Source organism: Sorex fumeus, unplaced genomic scaffold (genome assembly GCF_029834395.1).
Source record: "Sorex fumeus unplaced genomic scaffold, SorFum_2.1 ptg000044l, whole genome shotgun sequence".
In the NCBI taxonomy this organism is placed as follows: Eukaryota; Metazoa; Chordata; class Mammalia; order Eulipotyphla; family Soricidae; genus Sorex; species Sorex fumeus.
Window position 1 is genome coordinate 206344 of NW_026606101.1, and position 18963 is coordinate 225306.

Here is an 18963-nt window from a genome sequence, read left to right on the forward strand (position 1 = left end):
CCAGCGTGTGCAAGACAAACACTGTTCTATCACTCCAGCCCCCAGAGAGCACACTCTTGCTCCCTCACGGACCCACCGGTCCAGACTGACTCTCACTGGCGCTAGCCGTAGGGTTTTGAACCTCTTCTGGGAGGCTCCGATCCACGAAAAAGGCGAAGAATCTCCAATGTGGCATCGATCACCTCCCGGCCGCCTCGAGACCACAGGTGTGCAAGTATCCTCTGCACTGGCCCCAGGAAAGCGGAGATGCTAAGAGGAAAGAGGGAAGCCACCACCCCGCCCCATCCCCCCCACGTCCCAGGAGCGTTCCGGTGGGTCTTGCCTCTCTGAGAGTGACATACCGGGATTCTCGGTAGCTGAGCGCCCCCGTCCCCTCCCCTAATCACCACTTTGCTCCACTTTCCACAGCAAATGTCTCCACCTGGTGCATCCCAATGCTTCTGGAAGCTCCGCTGGGAAGCCTGCCAAGCCAGGTGTTCCATCTGAGTCCCCAGATGCCCTCTTGGCCTCGGTGGGGCGGGGGGCAAACCCTCTCTCGACATCCACCCTCCTGCCACAGGACACAGGGCGGAAGCTCAAAGCCGGTTCTTAAAGGGGCGAAGTCGGCGCAGATGCCTGGGGTGGGACGGCAGGAACCCACCTTGGCGCCCGGCCTCACGGGCCCTGGGGCTCCTGGTCCTGCCGCCTCCCGCCCACCGCCCCTCTTCCCCTCTGCTCCACTCCATCTGCCGCTCCTCCTGGCTGGTCTCCCCCTCAGTTGGCACAGCAGGAAAAGAGAACAGGATGGTTTATTTTTATCCGGAGACGCTGCCGCGGGGCGGAGGAAGGGCACCATCTGACCGTGAGCAGCTTCTGAAACAGTTGGGAGGTCAGAAGGCGGCAGGACTCCCCCCTCCCACCCACCCACCCAGGAGCTCAGGTGTGGGTTCCAGAGAGCCGCCAGGGCTGGGAGACGCAGGAGCACCCCACCCCTCCTCGCTGCTGTGTGACCACGGGCAAGCCCCTTGCCCTCTCTGGACCTCCTTCCCCCACTCCGTTAAGGAGAGGAGGGTCCCAAGCCCACCCCGGGCCGCCTCCAAGGAGGAGCATGTTTTAGAAACATAAAGAGCAGACGGAGAAGGTGGGGGGGCGCAGCCCACAGACGTTCCTATTTATCCTCGGAAGACGCCCGAACTACGCGCGTGTTACGCCCGGGAGCAAGTTAAGCGGCTCATGTCACCTCGCGTGTCCGCCCCCGGCTTGCTTTTTTACATGTTTGGTGGCTTTTTAATTACATAATCATCCTGTGACTCCACTCTCCTTCTGCGGGAAGAGGAATGAGGCGCTCGGGAAAGTCAGACCTTTCCCGGGGTTGGGCACTTTCTCGAGATCCTTCCAGAACCTTCCTTTGACCCACATCTCCAACACCACCGTGCAGGGCAAGCGGTCGGTGTTTGGGGGGGTCTGTGCTTCCAAGGAGTCTCTGCACCCACCCGGCAGCCGGCGGCCCACGGTTCACCCCACCCCGCACACCCCCACCATGGCAGCCTTGGAGATCTCAGAGATCTCGTATAAATAGACCCGCTTTATTCACCCCGGGGGTGGACGGGCGCCGTCACTTCCAAGGACTGTGTCACCCGCAGTGCTGCCAGGGCCCTCTGCTGTCTGGCTCTTGTCCCTGCAGCCGTCCCTGGCACAGAGCTGTTGGCACGGAGGCCTTGGCGGGTGTGTGACTCCATCCACCCCCCTCCCTAAAAAAATAAATAAGGTTCTGCCTCCTGTTTTCAAAGCAAGTCGGGAGCATGAGTGGGCTCTGGAGCTCCAGGCTTGTGGGGTGCTGTGTGCCAGGGGGTGGGGGACCCGTCCAGTGGCTGGGCTGCCCACCACCCGCCCCCCGCGGCCTCACACCCTCTCCTGCACAGAGACGCGGCTCTCTTTGCCGTCCTCCTGGGCGACAGGCTGGCACCCGAGTAGCGTCTCTTGCACCGGGGAAAAGTCCTCCTCCCACTCTTCCGGCTGGGGGGTCCGCAAATCTTGAAGCTTGGTGCCCTGGGGAGACGAGACGCTGGGGTCAGCCCAGCTGCACTCCGAGGTGCCCTTCCCACCCCACCACCCTTCCCCACCCCCCCCCACCCCCCCACCGCCAGCTCCTTCCCCATTCCCAGACGCAGGGCCTGGGGATGGGACGGGCGCCTCCTGCCCCCTGCTGGCCATGCCGGAAGTCAACACGGCTTCCAGAGCCGGAGTCCAAGGAATGGACACAGTAGCCAGACCCCGCGGGAAGTGCAAACCAATCAGACTCCGCCAACACGCAGGGCAAAGGCAGGAGATGATGAGGGCGGATGTGACAGTCCGGTCCTCCATGGCCAGATGTGGACCCCAGGTCAGACCCCCCAAACCAGGGTCCCCACAGTGCAGGCAATAAGAAGACCCTCTTTCCAGCTTGCCCATGCTGTCCGGTTCTGGGGGGACCTACCTCTTCCGGCTTCTTTTTGCTCCACTTCCCTAGAGAGAGGGTGAGGGGACCCGGGTCAAGGGTGGGTACGGCTCTCCAGGTCCCTCCCACCCTCTGCCGCCCCTCCCCAGCTAGCACTCACAGACATAGGCAGACAGCAGCAGGGCCGCGCACAAGACGGCCAGCACGATGGGGAGCGCCACCAGCATCCTCGTCCGGTCCTGGACACCTGCAGGAGCAGACAACTCCAGATGGCCGCCCGCCCCAGCCCCGGAGGCCACCTGCCCTGGCTGGGCCCAAGATCCTTCCAAGTCTCGGCCAACCTTCCCAAGAATGGGCCCAGCAGTGCTCAGGAGCAACCCAACTTGCTGCTCAGGGATTGCTCCCTGCGGTGCTCGGGGAACCGTATGTGGTGCTGGGATCCAAGCCAGCTGTGTGCAAGGCCAGCACCTTACCACACACACACACACACACACACACACACACACACACACAGAGCCAACATTTAAAATTCAAAAGATTGGGCCATAAAGAAAGTACAAGCGGGGCTGGAGCGATAGCACAGCGGGGAGGGCAGTTGCCTTGCATGCAACCGACCCGGGTTCGATTCCCGGCATCCCATATGGTGCCCTGACACCACCAGGAGTAACCCCTGAGCATCGCTGGGTGTGATCCGAAAAGCAAAGTACAAGAAGCGATTTGCCTTCACACACTCCACCCAGGTTTGATCCCCGGCACCACAAACGGTCCCCCAGAGCCCCACCAGGAGCGATTCCTGAGCACAGAGCAAAGGGCAAGCCCTGAGCACCACCAGGCATGAATGCCACACCCCCAAACAGAGTTAAAATGTTGATATTTTGATGTTTTGTTCACTGCGGATTTTACATTAATTTTGAATTGCTTCAAAGCTTAGATCAAAATGTTCTTTGTCTTGAATTTTTATCTTGTAGCTACACTTTGCCTGGTGACCCCTTCGAGGTGCCCAAACAGAGGGATCACTCTCCTCCCTCCAGCCCTCGCCCTCACGAGGAGAGGAGCCGGGGTTACAGTCCTGGCTTCGGTCCCCCACATGGCCCCTGAGCCTAGTGCGGCCTGAGCCCCACAGCCTGGCCTTAGCGGTCCCCGGCACCACAGGGCCAAGGCAGACCCCCATCCTGGCGCCCCCACACGGACCCACCAGCCTGGTGGTAAAGTATTACCAGGACTGGCCCCAGACCTCTCAGCCGGCTCAAAGGAAGGGAGGAAGGGAGGGAGGGGAAGAAAGAAAGAGGGAGAAAGAAAGAAAGAGAGAGAGAGAGAGAGAGAGAGAGAAAGAAAGAAAGAAAGAAAGAAAGAAAGAAAGAAAGAAGGGAGCAAGGGAGAGAGAGGAAGGGAGGAAGGATGGAAGGAAGGAAGGAAGGAAGGAAGGAAGGAAGGAAGGAAGGAAGGAAGGAAGGGTGTTTCTCGACCCCCAATCGCTCCCCTCCTGCAGCTCTCAGGGAAGACCCCATCAGCTCCCCCTCGGAGCAAAGGCTGAGAATCACCCCTCACCAGCTGCTCCTTGAAAGGCAGGGGGCAGAGGGCCACACAGCGGTCCCCCAAGGCACAGTGCACTCGCATCCCTGCCACCAGGCACTCCCACTCGCCGCCTAAGGAGCTGCTCTGATGAGCCCATTTTACAGATGGAGCGACTGAGGCTCGAAGAGTGCCAGCCACTTGTCTTGGCCACACAGATCCACAGCAGGGCCAAGGTGCCACAGTCCAGAAGACCCCTCTCTCCACCCCCCTCCTCCTTTCCCCAGCTTCTGTGTTCCTGCATGCCTCAGTACCACCCCCCTCCCCCCCACCACCAACACACACACACACACACACACACATGCACACGCATGCACGCACGCACACGAGACTAACCTCCAGACTCACCACAGACAGCGTCTGTCACGTTTGTCCCTGCCCGAAGCTCCACCAGCCCGTGGGTCTGACAGCTGCATCCAGACGCACACACCGACAGGAAGAGACACTGAGTGTCACCGTGAGGGGACATCCAGCCCCCAAGATGGGTCCCGCCAACCAGCAGGCTCAGAAGCGAGAGCCGCGCCCCGCCCCCCATGTGGGTTATAGTGGGAATGACACGGGCTGTTCTGGGGGCGGGGGTCTCGGGGGACAGAGAAAAGTTCGTCGCCTGTCCTGAAGGCGTAACACTAGCGGTTTTGGTGGTGTGCCGAGCTTCATAACAGAGGCTGGTGAAAAACAAGGGCTGCTCTGCAAAATGCATGGGGGCGGGGGGAGGGGCTGGAGCAATAGCACCGTGGGTAGGGCCTTTGCCTTGCCTTGCACGCCGCTGACCCGGGTTCGAGTCCCAGCATCCCATATGGTCCCCCGAGCACTGCCAGGAGTGATTCCTGAGTGCAGAGCCAGGAGTAACCCCTGTGCATCGCCGGGTGTGACCCAAAAAGAAAAGAAAAACCAAAATGCACCAGGGCCAGAAGCTCCCTGAGGGGCGCTGGGGCCCAATTTCCATCTCAGCACTAGGACTAGTTCCAGCTCAGCCCCGGAACTGAACCGGGGTGAGAATACCCTCGACTGCGCATGTAGCGTTTGGCAGCACCCCTGGCCTCTGCCAGCACCGTCCTCCACCCCAGCAGGGACAGCCCATCTGTCCCATGACTTTAGCAAAGAGGCCCTGGAGAGAAACTGGTCAAGGAAGAAATTCCGGGTCAAGGGTCATTCAGAAGCAATTCGGAATAGGCCCCAAGTCTGACCCACGAGGAAGGGTGGGGGGGGCCTCAGTGCCTACCCTGCAGCTCAGCAGGACCATGCGGTGCTGGGGTGGGGGTGGAGGGGGGGTACGGCCTGCCAGGCAGACAGTGACAGTGATGAGGAACTCACTCGGGGGAAGAGATCTGCCAGGGGTGCTGCCTCTTACAGAAGCAGATGACCAATAAGTCGGCAGGAAGGTTTCCCCTGAGCTCGGCTGTGAGTCCGTGTCCTCCAAGTCTAGTGTGTATATATATATATATATATATATATATATATATATATATTGCTTTGGGGGCCACACCCGGCGATGCTCAGGGGTCATTCCTGGCTCTGCACTCAGGAATCACTCCTGGCAGTGCTTGGGGGGGCCATATGGGATGCTGGGAATCAAACCCAGGTCAGCCGCGTGCAAGGCAAACGCCCTCCCTGCTGTGCTATCGCTCGGTCCCAAAGCCGAGATTTTAAGTGCTGAGAAACCTCCACAGACAGAGGGATCAGGGGAGGAGGACTCAGCGGTGGGCGGCCGGCAAACCCTGGCGGGACTGGAAATCTGAGAGGCCGAAGCCCAGGGGCCCCAGAGGGTCCCAGGAAGGACCCGGCTCTTGCAGAAGCACGAGTCCATCCCCAGTGTCAGAGAGCCTCGGCCTCTTCCTTAAGACTCAGGAGGGGCTGGAGTGATAGCACAGTAGGTAGGGCGCTTGCCTTGCAAGCGGCCGACCTGGGTTTGATCCCCAGCATCCCATATGGTCCCCCGAGCACTGCCAGGAGTAATTCCTCAGTGCATGAGTAGCCAGGAGTAACCCCTGAGCATCGCCGGGTGTGACCCAAAAAGCAAAAAAAAAAAAAAAAAAAAAAAAAAAGACTCAGGAGGTGCCAATGTTTCCCATTCCCCGGTGAGGGCACCCTGGCTTGGAGCACTGACACCTGCCTGCGCCCCGGAGTCTGGGCCCTTTCTTGGCTGCAGGAAGACCAGAAGCTAGGGATCTGTGTGAAGGCCCCTCTGGAGCCCAATCGCGTTTATTAGTAAGGATTTACTAGATAAAGTCACAACACAGCTGGCACAGCTGGAGATAGAAGGGGAGGAAAAACAAAAGATGGAGTCTACGTGTCAGGAGCTGCCGGGTAACTGGGGAAAGGCAGACAGAAAACCAAGAAGAGGCCGACAGGACAGCAGGGAGCGATAGCACAGCAGGGAGGGTGTTTGCCTTGCACGCAGCCGACCCGGGTTCAAGCCCCGGCATCGTCCCCCCAGCACTGCCAGGAGAGATTTCTGAGTGCAGAGCCAGGAGTAAGTCTGAGCATCGCCAGGTGTGACCCAAAAAGTCAAAAAACAAAAGAAAAAGAAAACCAAGCGGGTGCTACCTTCTGTGTTTGCCGGCACAGAAGCCCAGCAGGGGGACCCAAGGACACAGTGGCGGCCTCTGGGAGGACGGGGTGGCAGAGGGAGGTGACAAGGACACCCGTCAGCATAGGCCCTTTGCGTCTTCCTGACCACCTGCCCGTCTGACCCTTGTTTCATTTGGGGGTCTCTGAAGTAGGTGCTCAGGGATGGGCCCGTAGGATGGGCCGAGCCTGTGTGCTGAGCGGACACTCTGGGAGTACAGGGAGAGGGCTCCAGGCCACACTGAGCGCTGCCTTAAGGGCCACCCGAGCTGGACATCCAGCTGTGCTGGGCCTCTGTGCTATCCCTCAGGCCCCTTACAACTTAATTCAGTGCAAAAAGTTACTGGGTTGTTTCAGGGTCTTGGAGGCAGAAGAGTTTGATGGGACAGAATGAGCTGAGTGGATGGTGCGGCTGGAACGCCAAGGGAGGGAGAGGCAGGAGGCAGAGCCGGAGGCCAGTGCTGCGGGGTCCGTGCTGCCTGCAGCCTCCAGCCGACAGAGGGCCTCGCAGACCAGGAGGAGGTGGGGGGGGGAGCCAGAGGAGAGTGGGCGAGGACAGAGGAGGACGTGGGGGAAGACGAGGGGAAGGACCATGGGGATAGCCAAGGGCCACGGAGAGGCCATGGGGAGGATAAGGAGGGCTACGGGAGCACTATAAGGAGGATCACGGGGAGAGTCACAGGGAGGACGATAAGGAAAGTCATGGGGAGGACCATGGGGAGGGCCAGTGGCGGGAGCCAGGGCTGTGGCTGTGGCTGAGATGGGCCAGTGACCAAACAGGAAGCCCAGCAAAGCGCGGGGAAGGGGGGGGGGGAGGGGGGAGGGGAAAAGGGAGGGGGGGGAGGGGGAGCAGTGAGAGTCCCAGGAAGCAGGAGAGACACAGAGACACGCCGAGGTCACGACCACCAGAGGAGCAGCAGGCGCACTGGCTGGTGTGTGTGTGTGTGTGTGCGCGCACGCGCATGCATGTGGTATATGTGTGTGTGCGTGTGTCTGTGTGGTGTGTGTGTGCATGTGTGTGCATGTGTGTGCGTGTGTGTGTGCATGTCTGTGTGGTGTGTGTGCGTGTCTGTGTGGTGTGTGTGAGGTATATGTGTGTGTGTTTGTGTGGTGTGTGGTGTGTGTGTGGTATATGTGTGTGCATGTGTGTGTGGTGTGTGTGCGTGTGTGTGCGCGTGTCTGTGTGGTGTGTGTGTGGTAAATGTGTGTGTGTGTGTGTGTGTGTGTGTGTGTAGGGAGGGGCTAGCTGTGGGGGGGAGACAGCTGCAGAGAGCAGAGAGGCTGATCCCACAGGAACAGAGACCCGATACCTTCTCCACGGGCGACACTTGTCCAAAGCAGACGACACATTGGAGAAGAAGCCGCTGGGACAGGCTTCACAGACGGTATCCCGCGTCCCAGTAGCTGGGAAGGAAGGAGGGGACATTGGGGGACATTAGCTCTCCAGGGGACCTGGTGGCCAGGCGGAGCTGAAAGGGCTTCCTGCCTTCAGTACGCGTCCTCTGCAGAGCGCCCCCCAAGTGCCGGGGTCCCTGGGAAGGCGTCTCTCCTCCACCCCAGCCCCTTAAGGCAGCGACCCTGAGGCTTCTCCTGCTCACTCCAGCGAATGCCCATGGTGGGTGCCATCCTCCCCTCCGTCCCTCTCCTGCCCCCGGGCTGTCCCAGGCCGGTCACTTACCCATCTGCTTGACCCCAGAGCCCGGGGCACACGGGCTGTGAGTCACACAGCTTTCGCAGGCCTCGCTGGTACAGTGCTGGCCTTCGACACATGCGCAGGTGGTGTCCGTTTCCGGCGTCCCCTCCCTCAGGACCCGGAGCCCTAGGTCTGAGCAGAGGCAGGCAGGGAAGCTGGGACACGCGAGGGGGAGGGGAGGGCGCCACTCGAGACCCCGTTCCTCACCCCCTTCCTGCCCACCGCCTCTTAGCCTCCCCGGCCCCGCGAGGCCACGGGCACCCGCAGGACCGCCCCAACTCCAATCAGAGGAGTCCCCGGCTGAAACCAGAACACGAAAAGGTGACGTGGACCCCACAGCCCAGCTCCCGAGCACACACTGTGGTCACAGTAGCGGTGCTGGTGACAGCGGGTCTCTCTGTTCCAAGCGCTCAGGAATTCATCTCGCCCGCAAGAAACACATTCGGTGTCGGCTGCCTCCAAGCAGTCCTTCACCAGCTTCTTTCCTGGAAAACGTGAGGAAATGAGGCCACTCCGGCGCGCCTGTGAGTCAGACGTTTCCTGCAAACGCTTCAGCCGGGGCTGCCGGCAGGAGACACTGAGATGACCATTTCGCCTTCCTGCCTTCCCAGCCCGCAAAGAGGATCAGAGGCCTGGTGAGGCAGAGGGAACCCGGCATTTTTCGGCCCCAGGGGGTCGTAGTCCAGACTCAAGTTCACAGTGGACACATGAGAGAGGGAAGGGGGCTCAGCGTCAGCCAGTCAAACCCTGAGAGGCGGATCAGTGTCTCACCTGGCTGGCACAAATCACAGCACCGACCGTCTATCAGGTACTGGTTCTCTTTGCACGCAGTGAGAGGTTCTGGGTGAACCTGAAAACAGAATTGGGTGGCGTGAAGGGAGCCGAACATCTCTGCTTGAGCCTGCTGGTTGGGACAGGGGCTCCAATTGAAATGGGGGGAGGGCTGGAGCGATAGCACAGAGGGGAGGGCGTTTGCCTTGCATTCAACTGACCCAGGTTAATCCCCGGCATCGCATAGGGTCCCCCAAGCACCACCAGGAGTGAATCCTGGGCCCAGAGCCAGGAGTAACCCCTGAGCATCGCTAGGTTGTGACCCAAAAAGAAAAAAAAAAGTTAAATGGAAATCCAAGGCAGAAAGACAGCACCTGCACATGACTCGGTGTGTTTGTTATAACCAAACTGCCAATGATGGCATCAAAAAACCAACCACAAAACCAGAGGATCATCACTCTGTTGTTTTACAAAGGGATTGTTCTGGCCCCTGGAGCACCCACAAGGGTCACGCCTGAGCACGGAACTAGGAATAGGCCCTGAGCGTGCCAGGGTGTGGCCCAAACCCCTACACACACACACACACACACACACACACACACACACACACACACAGGGACTGCTCTGGAATCCGCGCTAAACAGATCTCCCTTTTGGCTCTCCTCCGAAGCCTTTCCTCTTCCCAGAGACCCGGGTGCGCGTGAGGACTCATTCTGTCCAGGCGGGCTTCAGCTGGCCCCAGTCCTAGATGGGCTATATTTAGCACCACCTCTTCCTTCTATTCTTCTGCTCCCCCCTCCCTCCCCTTCCCTGAGCCTCATCACGTTTGCTCCCTCCAGATCCCTTCGTCTGACCCCCCCTCACAAAATACCAGCCTGGGGAAGCCAGGAGGGTGAAGTCTAACTCCCCCCCCCCACCCTTTACGAATGATGCCAACGAGACAAAGAAACAGGGTGGCAGAGCTTAGACCTGCCTAAGATCAACCAAAAAAAATTGGTCTCGGGGCTGGAGCAACAGCAACAGCACAGCAGGGAGGGCGTTTGCCTTGCCCACGGCAAACCTGGGTTCGATCCCCAGCATCCCATAGGGTCCTCTGAGCGCCGCCAGGAGTCATTCCTGAGTGCAGAGCCAGGAGTAGCCCCTGAGCATCGCCGGGTGTGACCCAAAAAGCTAAAACAGTAATAATAATAATCGATCTCGAACATGATTGCCACTCAATGCCTCTTTTGAAAACCACAACACCCAAGAGGAGAGAGAGAAAAGGGAATGCCCTGCCACAGAGACAGGGTGGGATGGGGGGGATGGGGGTGGGAGGGATGCTGGGATCCATGGTGGTGGAAAATGGGCACTGGTGGAGAGATGGGTGTTTGATCATTGTATAATCGAAACCCCAGCACAAAAATTTGTAAGTCTACAACTGAACCTCATGGTGTTTCACTAATAAAAATTTAAAAATATATATACGCAACAATAAAATGAACTTAATATACAAAAAATAGTAATAATCGATCTCAACATCCTTCGCTCTGTCAACTTGACTATCACTTGCACTACTTTGTTGTGTTTTGTTTTGCTCTGTTTGGGGGGCCACACCCAGAGATGCTCAGGGGTTACTCCTGATGGTGTTCAGAGACCCTCTAAGGTGCCAGGGATTGAACCCAAGACAGCTGCATGTAGGGCAAGTGCCCTTCCAGCTGGATTATCTCTCCAGCCTCCCGTCTGCGCTAATTTTACTACTTCAGATACTACCCATCACTTAAATATGACTTTTTGCTCATGTTTAAGCTCTTTTCTTTTCTTTCTTTTTTTTTCTTTTTTTTTTTTTTGCTGTGCTGGGGATTGAATCGCATGCATGCAAGGCTGCAAGGCCTGCACTAAGCCGCTGAGACATGCTCATTTTCAACCTCAGCCCAAGTCACGGCTGCGTGAGAAAAGCAGTATCACTTCTCATTAATAAGAGGCAACTTCAAAAATAAATTAGAAACAAAGCAAAGGTATTAACCCCTCCACTGGTCGTTTCGCTCACTGAAGGGCCATCTCAGCCCTGCTCTCGACTTTCGTTTTTAAAAGATGGGGTGGAGGGGGCTGGAGGGATAGCACAGAGGGGAGGGCATTTTCCTTGCACGCAGCTGACCCGGGTTCGATTCCCAGCATCCCATAGGGTCCCCTAAGCACCGCCAGGAGTAGGAGGAACCCCTGTGCATCGCTGGGTGTGACCCAAAAAGAAAAAAAGACGGGGTGCAGAGGAGTAGAGTGATAGGATCGCTATATGCCTAGCATATGGTCCAGCTGCGTCTGATTCCCTGGCCACTCTGTGGTTCCCTGGGCCCCATCAGGAGTGATTCCTGAGTGCAGAGCCAGGAGTGAGCCCTGAGCACCGTCAGGAGTCCAAGATCAAACAAACAAAAACCAGTTAGGGACTCAAAGGACCAGAGCACGTGCTTTACATGTGAGACCCTGGTTTGGATTTCTGGTAGCACATGGTCCCCCAAGGACCCAGCACGAAGTAGCACACCCTCCCCCAGTGCTCTGGGTATGGCTCCAACACCAAAGTTAATTTAATTTAAAAGGGAGGATTAGGGGACCAGGAGTATGGCATGTGCAAAGGCTTGGTCCCTGGCGCCACCAGGTGTAGGCCTGATGACTCCTACGGTCCATTTATTAAAAAATAAATAAAAGGATTAGTGAGCCCTGGAGAGGCATTTGCTGTGTATTCTAGGACCAGAGACTTTTTCCTATCCCCGCCCCAAGGGACCCAGCCCCGGCAGCTGAAAACCCCCAGAACTCAATCGCCGCCATGCTCACGGCAGCTCCCCACACGCTTGGGCCAAGCCTCACCCATGAGTGAACCTATTCCTGGACACACTTCACACCACACACCCCACCCATACTCCAAGAGTACCGCACCACATTTGATGGGGTTCAAAGTAGAGTGGGAGGGAAGTTTTTTTTACAAATATATATATATATATATATATATATATGTGCACACAAGGCTCAATTTCTAACAACCTGTTAGTGATCTCCTATACCATATCTCCTATATCTCTTATCTCTTAATGGCCCCTGTGTGGAATACAACACCCCTCACCCTTTTCCTCTAAGGATACCTTTTTGTAGCATTTTCAGTGGTTTTTCATAACAAACAATACAAAACATATAATTTCGGTTCCACTTTGGGGCAGAGATTGGGGTTTGGGGTGGAAACACCCAAAGTATGGTGGTGTAATGGTAGTGGGATTGGTGTTTGAACATTAAATGTAATAAAATATTGTGAACTACTTTATAAAATAAAAAAATTATTTAAAAAAATGAGAAGGATTTTCCCAAGAACTGCAGAGTGAATGGGTGTCACCATACATACCCTGTGCTCCCTAAGGTCACCCAAACTGGGCAGAGCACAGGTCCGAGAGTCCAACAAGACGACAGCCTGGCCTTCAGACCCCAGCCTGGTTCCTTCATCTCTCCTACCCTCAGTTCCGCACCTCCACACCGGGAGAGCTACTGCCCGCTTTGCTGTGAAGATGGGAAGACGAGCCGGTGTGTCTAGACAGTGTCGGCTGCAGCAGCAGCAACACCAGCCCGCCTGTGAGGAACGGGCTGCCCGCTTCCTGCCCACGGAGGCCTCTCATGTGGTCCGGAGGGCAAAGCACGGAGTGATCTTACCCCAGAGGGCAAAGAAACAGAAAAAGTTGCCACGCACATACACACACACATACATGCACACACGCACAATCACACGCACACACTCACACACATGCACACACGCTCACAACTGCATGCGCACACACATACACACCTGCACAATCATGCATACACACATGCACGTACACACCTGCGTGCATACTCGCTTGTACAAATATGCACAAAACACTCACACATGCACACACACGCACACGCACACACACACACAGCACATCAATGCACTCCACCCCCTTCAACCTTCTCCCTGCAATCCTGTGCATTGTCCCACAAACACAAAGGTCCTGCTCCCACTCCAAGCTCCGGTCCTTCCAATCCATGCCGAGGGGCTCTGAACCCAGGAGACTGTCACCCTCCAAGAAGCCAGCTCAGGAATCGGGCAGATAGAGATTTGTTTAGGCTCCACCCGACAGGGAGCCCTATGGGAAGGCATTTCCCTCTGAGCCTCAGTTTGCTCTTCTGTGTAATGGGGGAGGCGAGAGAAAGCTGACCTAAACACATAAGGCAGACCAAGAACACACATGATGCCTAGGAGCTCTCCATAAATAGCCCCGTTTCAGTCCAGTCACACTGCCCCCATCCCTACCTGGAGTCGAAATTAGAGGTATGTGCCTGGGAAGCCTCCTCTGGCCTGCAGGACAGCTCCCGGCTCTGCCCACCCCTTCCCACAAGGGCCCTCTTCTCCCACCGCGACTCCACCCTCTTCCTGCCTCCCTTCTCCCGGAGACCAGTTGCCTAGAGTGAAAATGAAAGCTCTGGGCGCCCGCCGCCTCCCTATGGCTGTTGACTCCACACACATCCCGGGACAGGCCATTCCGGTTCAAACTCCACTGAGAAGGTGCAGCCCCAGAAAGGAGGGGGAGGCAGGCAGGCAGGTACAGGGGGTTCCCATCCTCCAGAATGAGGAACTACAAGAATACATTTCAGCAAAAAGTGAGTCAAGAGTGAGCTTCTGAAAATCCCGGAGACACGCTCGGTGGAGCATATCTGGGTCCTGCTGGTGCCGGAGATACCCTAGCTGGTCCCCTCTCCTTCCCAGCCTTCCACCCACTGTTCACGTCCCCCGGGGGCTTCCCTGAGGCACAGACACAGCCTTGGGGATTCCTCTGCTGGCTCATCAAAGATCCGGGGGCAGATGGGGTGCTCAAAGTCCCCCCTGTCTTCCCAGAGAAGCACCTGCGACTCTGCACCCACTCCTTGTCACCACGTGATGCGCTGTAAGAAAGGGAAACCCGGCCGGCAGAGAGATGGATGATAATCGGCCCAGAGGCAGGCTGCGTGCTCAGTGGGAAAGAGACAGGAAACCCTCCAGCCCCAGCCTTGCCTGGCCCGGCCTCTCCCCACTCCCGGGAGTCCAGCACTGGCCAGAAGTCAAGCAAACTCGCTCTCCAAACTCACCCACAGAAGGCTCGGGGTTCCCTACACTCCAGCCCCACGGGTGCCCACTGGGCACGTTTCCCCCACTGCAGTCCCCACCTGGAAGGAAGGAGGGTCTCCTTGGCCCGGGCCCTGGGTTACCCAGTTCCACCCCCTTTCTCGCACCCCACTCCAAATCAGCTAGGGAGGAGAGCATCCCTTCGCCCCAAGTCGGACTGCTCTTCCCACTCCCTGCCCTCAAGTCCCCAACTTTCCCCATCGGGTCAGGGCAGCAACAACTCACGGCGGTCAGCAGGCAGCCCCAGAAGAGACCCTGCAGCGGCAGACGGACCATGGCGAGGTGGGAAGCGCGCGCGGGAGCAGAGCGCGTGGGAGCCGCCGCCACTCACTCAGCCGCCCCGGGCCTGGCCCGCCCGGGAAAGGGGCGTGGCCTCCAGGAACCAATCGCAGCCCGGCCCGCTTGGGGGCGGGGCTCCGGCCGCCCTGGGCTCCGGGGATTCCCCCAGGACCCTCCCGGGGCGTCTGATTCTCCCCTGGGAAGTTTAGGGGACGCGCTCCAAGGGGAAAGCCCTTCCTCCTCCGCCTCCCTGGGACTGGGGAAGCCACGCTGAAGGAAGCGACGAGGCGACCCGCTTCCCGAATGGGGGGCGAAGGGAAGGAGCAGAGACCCGCGAGGGTGCTGGGACGCACCCCCAAGACGTCCACTTTTCTCGGCCCCCCCCCCGCCGCCTCCGGGAACCCCAGCAGAACCGAAAACGCCCCCACCGAGGATGGGGAGGCCTAAGGAAGTTCCCCGCACCTCAGAAAAAGGGAAGGCCGCCTTTGAGTTAGGGAGGGAGGAGAGATCTGGGAAGACATTTCAAGAAAAAGGCTTCTGGGCTCATTTTCACTCTTTCAAAAGAAATACCCTCCAGTAGATGCTGCGCGCCAGACCCTCCCCCCATCCATCTGCCCCTCCCATTCATCAGCTCCAGCCATCCTCCTATCCTTCTGTCCATCCATCCACCCATCTACCCACCATTCCATTCATCCATCCATCCATCCATCCACCCACCATTCTATCCATCCATCCACCCACCCACCCACCCATCCACCTATCCACCCATCCATCCATCCACCCACCTACCCATCCACCCATCCACCCATCCATCAATCTACCCACCCATCCATCCATCCATCCATCATCCATCCATCCATCCATCCATCCATTCATCCACCCACCCACCCACCCACCCATCCATCCATCCATCCATCCACCCACCCACCCATCCATCCACCCACCCACCCACCCATCCATCCATCCACCCATCCACCCATCCATCCATCTACCCATCCATCCATCCACCCACTCATCCATCCATCCATCTATCTTCCTATCCATCCGCTCATCCATCTGTCCATCCATGCAGCTGCGACTTTCCATCAGATTCTGCTCTGTCTCAGTTCCCATCCAGTGCCTGGACAGAGAAACTCAGAGCACAGCAGCCTTTGTGGGAGCTGGTCCTAGGACCCCCTGAGAATCTTGAGAGACTGGACACCCTCCCATCCCACTGAACGGCGCACACATTTCCGTGCTTCAGGTCTACCAGGGTTCTCGAAAGCCAAGTCAGCACTCTGTGGTGCCCCTGCTCCCAACACCTGTGTCCCCAGCCAGGCTCTGCCTGGGCTCCCTTAAGCTGCAGTATTCCACCCATGAAACCCCAGTGACTCGAACTACAACATGGTGGGAGTGAAAATTCCCACCTCTGAATTGCTGTAGCGATAGCACAGCGGGTAGGGCGTCTGCCTTGCACGCAGCCAACATGGCCGACCCGAGTTCGATTCCTCCGCCCCTCCCGGAGAGCCCGGCAAGCTACCGAGAGTATTCGATATGCCAGACACAGCAACAACGAAGTCTCCAATGGAGACGTTACTGGGCCCACTCGAGCAAATCGATGATCAACGGGAGGGCCTTTACTTTACTTTTACTTTTTACTGAATTGCTGTAGTCAGTCAAAAGGCCAAGCTGACGGGGAGAGGACAGGGGAAACCCGCCCTCCTGGTTTCGGCTGCTAGAGCATTCTGCAGTCTGGTGGAGTTTCTCTGGGAACCATTCCCTTTGCCATCGCCTCCCCGGTGACTCTAAATTCAGAGGTTCCCATTCCTTCTCTGAGCTGCCCTAGCTCCTCTCCCTCTCTGCCCCCACCTCTTTCCTTGCAGTTCTCTTTGTAAACCCTAGATCTGATCTGCTCAGGGCACTTTCTTGCTTAAAAATCTCTTTGAGGGCTGGAGCGATAGCACAGTGGGTAGGGCGTTTGCCTTGCACGCGGCCAACCCAGGTTCGATTCCCAGCATCCCATAGGGTCCCCTGAGCACCGCCAGGAGTAATTCCTGAGTGCAGAGCCAGGAGTAACCCCTGTGCATTGCTGGGTGTGACCCCAAAAAAAATCTCTTTGAGGGGCCAGAGCAATAGTCCAGAGAGTAGGGCATTTGCCTTGCATGCAGGCGACCCGGGCTCAATCTCCAGCATCCCATATAGTCCCTGAGCACCAGTAGGAGTAATTCCTGAGGGCAGAGCCAGGAGTAACCCCTGAGCATCACCGAATATATCTCCACAAAAAAAAAAAAAAAACCCAACCAAGGAAAAAAGAGAAGGAAAAAAAAACTTCTTTGAGGGCTGGAGAGATAGACCAGCAGGTTGGGAACTCGCTTTGCTGCAACTGATCCCCTTGCCAGCCCGGACACCACCAGAAGTGATCAATGAGCCGAGCCAGGAACACAGGTGTGGACCCCCAAACAAACTCTTGGGGTTCCTCTCAGGATGTTCAGGGTGAGCAAACCTTGGTGGGCTCAGGCCCAGCTCTGTCTCCGTGCACCCTGAATTTTGTGCTGCCCCAGGGAACATTGACGTGGCCACAATCACCTGCTCCCCACTTCCCACACACTCCATCCCTCACTGTCTCCCTGTCTTCCTTCTTCCTTTCCCTTCCATGAAATCAGTTTAAACTCAATCTCCTTTTAGATGGGAGGGGGCGGGGGGAGAGGTCACACCTGATGATGCTCAAGGCTCACTCTTGGCTCTGCACTCAGGAATTATTCCTGGTGGTGCTCAGGGTAACATCTGGGATGCCGGGGATCGCACCTGTGTCAGGTACATGCAAGAGCCTTACCCGCTGTACTATCTCTCCAGCCCTACCAGTCTCTTTTTTTACTTTTTTAACTTTTTTAAAAAATCAGTTAAGTTGGTTTTTTTTGTTGTTTTTTTGGTTTTTTTTTTTTGCTTTTTGGGTCACACCCAGAGATGCTCAGGGGTTACTCCTGACTCTGCACTCAGGAATCACTCCTGGCAGTGCTCGGGGGACCCTATGGGATGCTGGGAATTGAATCCGGGTAGGCCGCGTGCAAAGGAAACTCCCTCCCCACTGTGCTATTGCTCCAGCCCCAAAATCAGTTGAGTTTTTGGACTGAGATGTCTCTGAGCCCCAACTGTTTATAATTTTTAGAATTCCAGAATATTCATATAAGCAATAGAAAATAAATTATCTAGCATCTTCTGGTGGCAGGTAGGCTTGAGTGGTGGTGGGAAAATTCGAAATAATGGTGATAGGAAGGTGTAATGGTGGTGGGGTTGGTGTTGAAATGGTGAATGTAAATAATGTGAACAACCTTATGAGAATAAAATTTAAGAACTTTTTAAGTCGGTTGAGTTTCTGAGATTTACAATACTGTTAATGATAGTTTTCCATGCAAATAATTCTAACACCAAACCACCCCCCTCCCCCAAAGACTCCGACATTGCTCCCTTTCAAACCCCTCCCAAAGGCCTGAGTAAGGGCTCAGGCTGACTGTCCTTTCCTGCAAAGAACAAGGCTCATGGCAGACTCGTATCAGTCCTAGATTCCTGCCTCCCCACCCCCGCTGTTCCTGGATGGCAGAGGAGGATAGAGAGGAAATGGCAGATTCCTTTCTTGAAGCTGCCGCCTCTCCTTCCCCACTTCACACAAGTCACCAGTGACTTATGGCATCACTACAAGCTCATTTGTGTGGATTATTTCTCCCGTTGTGTTGCCTTGGTCCCTTTGTTGCAATACCACGTCTTGGCATTTATCCCCAAAGACAAAAACGTTAATTCAAAAGGAGATATATATATGTATATGTATATATACATATATATGCACACCAAGATTCATCGCATTATTTAGGTTACTAGCCAAGAGATGGAAATAACCCAAAGGCCCAACTACGAATAAGTGGTTCAGAAGGTTGTGGTAGGGAACTGGAGTGATAGCACAGCGCACAGGCATTTGCTTTGCACACGGCAGACCTGGGTTCAATTCCCAGCATCCCATATGGTCCCCCGAGCACCACCAAGAGTAATTCCTGTGTGCAGAGCCAGGAGTAACCCCTGTGCATTGCCGGGTATTACCCAAAAAGCAAAAAAAAAAAAAAAAGTTGTAGAATATATACACCACGGAATACTATGCAGCTCTAAAAAAGAACAAAGTCATATAATTTTGCTGCAGCATGGATGAATCTTGAGAATATTGTGCTGAGTGAAGTCAGAAGAAGAAGGATAGGTACAGAATTATCTCTCTCATATGTGGGTCTTCCAGACACATAGTCTTTCTTTAGTGAAACCTCCTCTTTTCTCTCGAGACTGAGGAAGACTCTGCACCCTCCAAAGCTTCCCCTCTGGTTCCACAGCATTCCTCTGCTGGATTCCCCAGGCCTGGCCCAAGGCACGGTGCAGCTCTTGAAGGCAGGACTGAGTCTCTCCAAGCCCAGGGCACATAGGAGGACACATCTGACAAAAGATAAAATGGGATGTTTGGGTAACTTACGGTTCTCTTCTTCTTGGTCTTTGGACCACACTCAGCGATGCTAA

The 18963-nt window shown here is 56.2% G+C and overlaps 1 protein-coding gene across 1 annotated transcript; it reads right to left on the bottom strand.

Annotated features, from left to right (window-relative positions):
• Positions 1-1881: 1881 nt before the first annotated feature.
• On the bottom strand, positions 1882-14433 carry CD40 (CD40 molecule). The gene is made up of 9 exons (XM_056121811.1): positions 14383-14433; positions 9021-9099; positions 8609-8734; positions 8235-8381; positions 7867-7960; positions 4337-4398; positions 2577-2663; positions 2456-2484; positions 1882-2028 (listed from the first exon to the last, which is right to left on the bottom strand). The coding sequence occupies exons 1-9, from the start codon at positions 14431-14433 to the stop codon at positions 1882-1884; spliced, it is 822 nt and encodes a 273-aa protein (XP_055977786.1).
• Between the last annotated feature and the right edge of the window lie 4530 nt (positions 14434-18963).

What these genes read in the sequence shown, in the direction of transcription:
- CD40 (XM_056121811.1), bottom strand. Translation starts at nt 14,433, where the DNA reads ATGGTCCGTCTGCCGCTGCAGGGTCTCTTCTGGGGCTGCCTGCTGACC. An exon ending in GCACCGCTACTGTGACCACA is followed by an intron (nt 8,382 to 8,608) that starts GTGTGTGCTCGG and finishes GCCTCTGCTCAG; the next exon opens with ACCTAGGGCTCCGGGTCCTG. An exon ending in CGTGACAGACGCTGTCTGTG is followed by an intron (nt 2,664 to 4,336) that starts GTGAGTCTGGAG and finishes CTGCTCCTGCAG; the next exon opens with GTGTCCAGGACCGGACGAGG.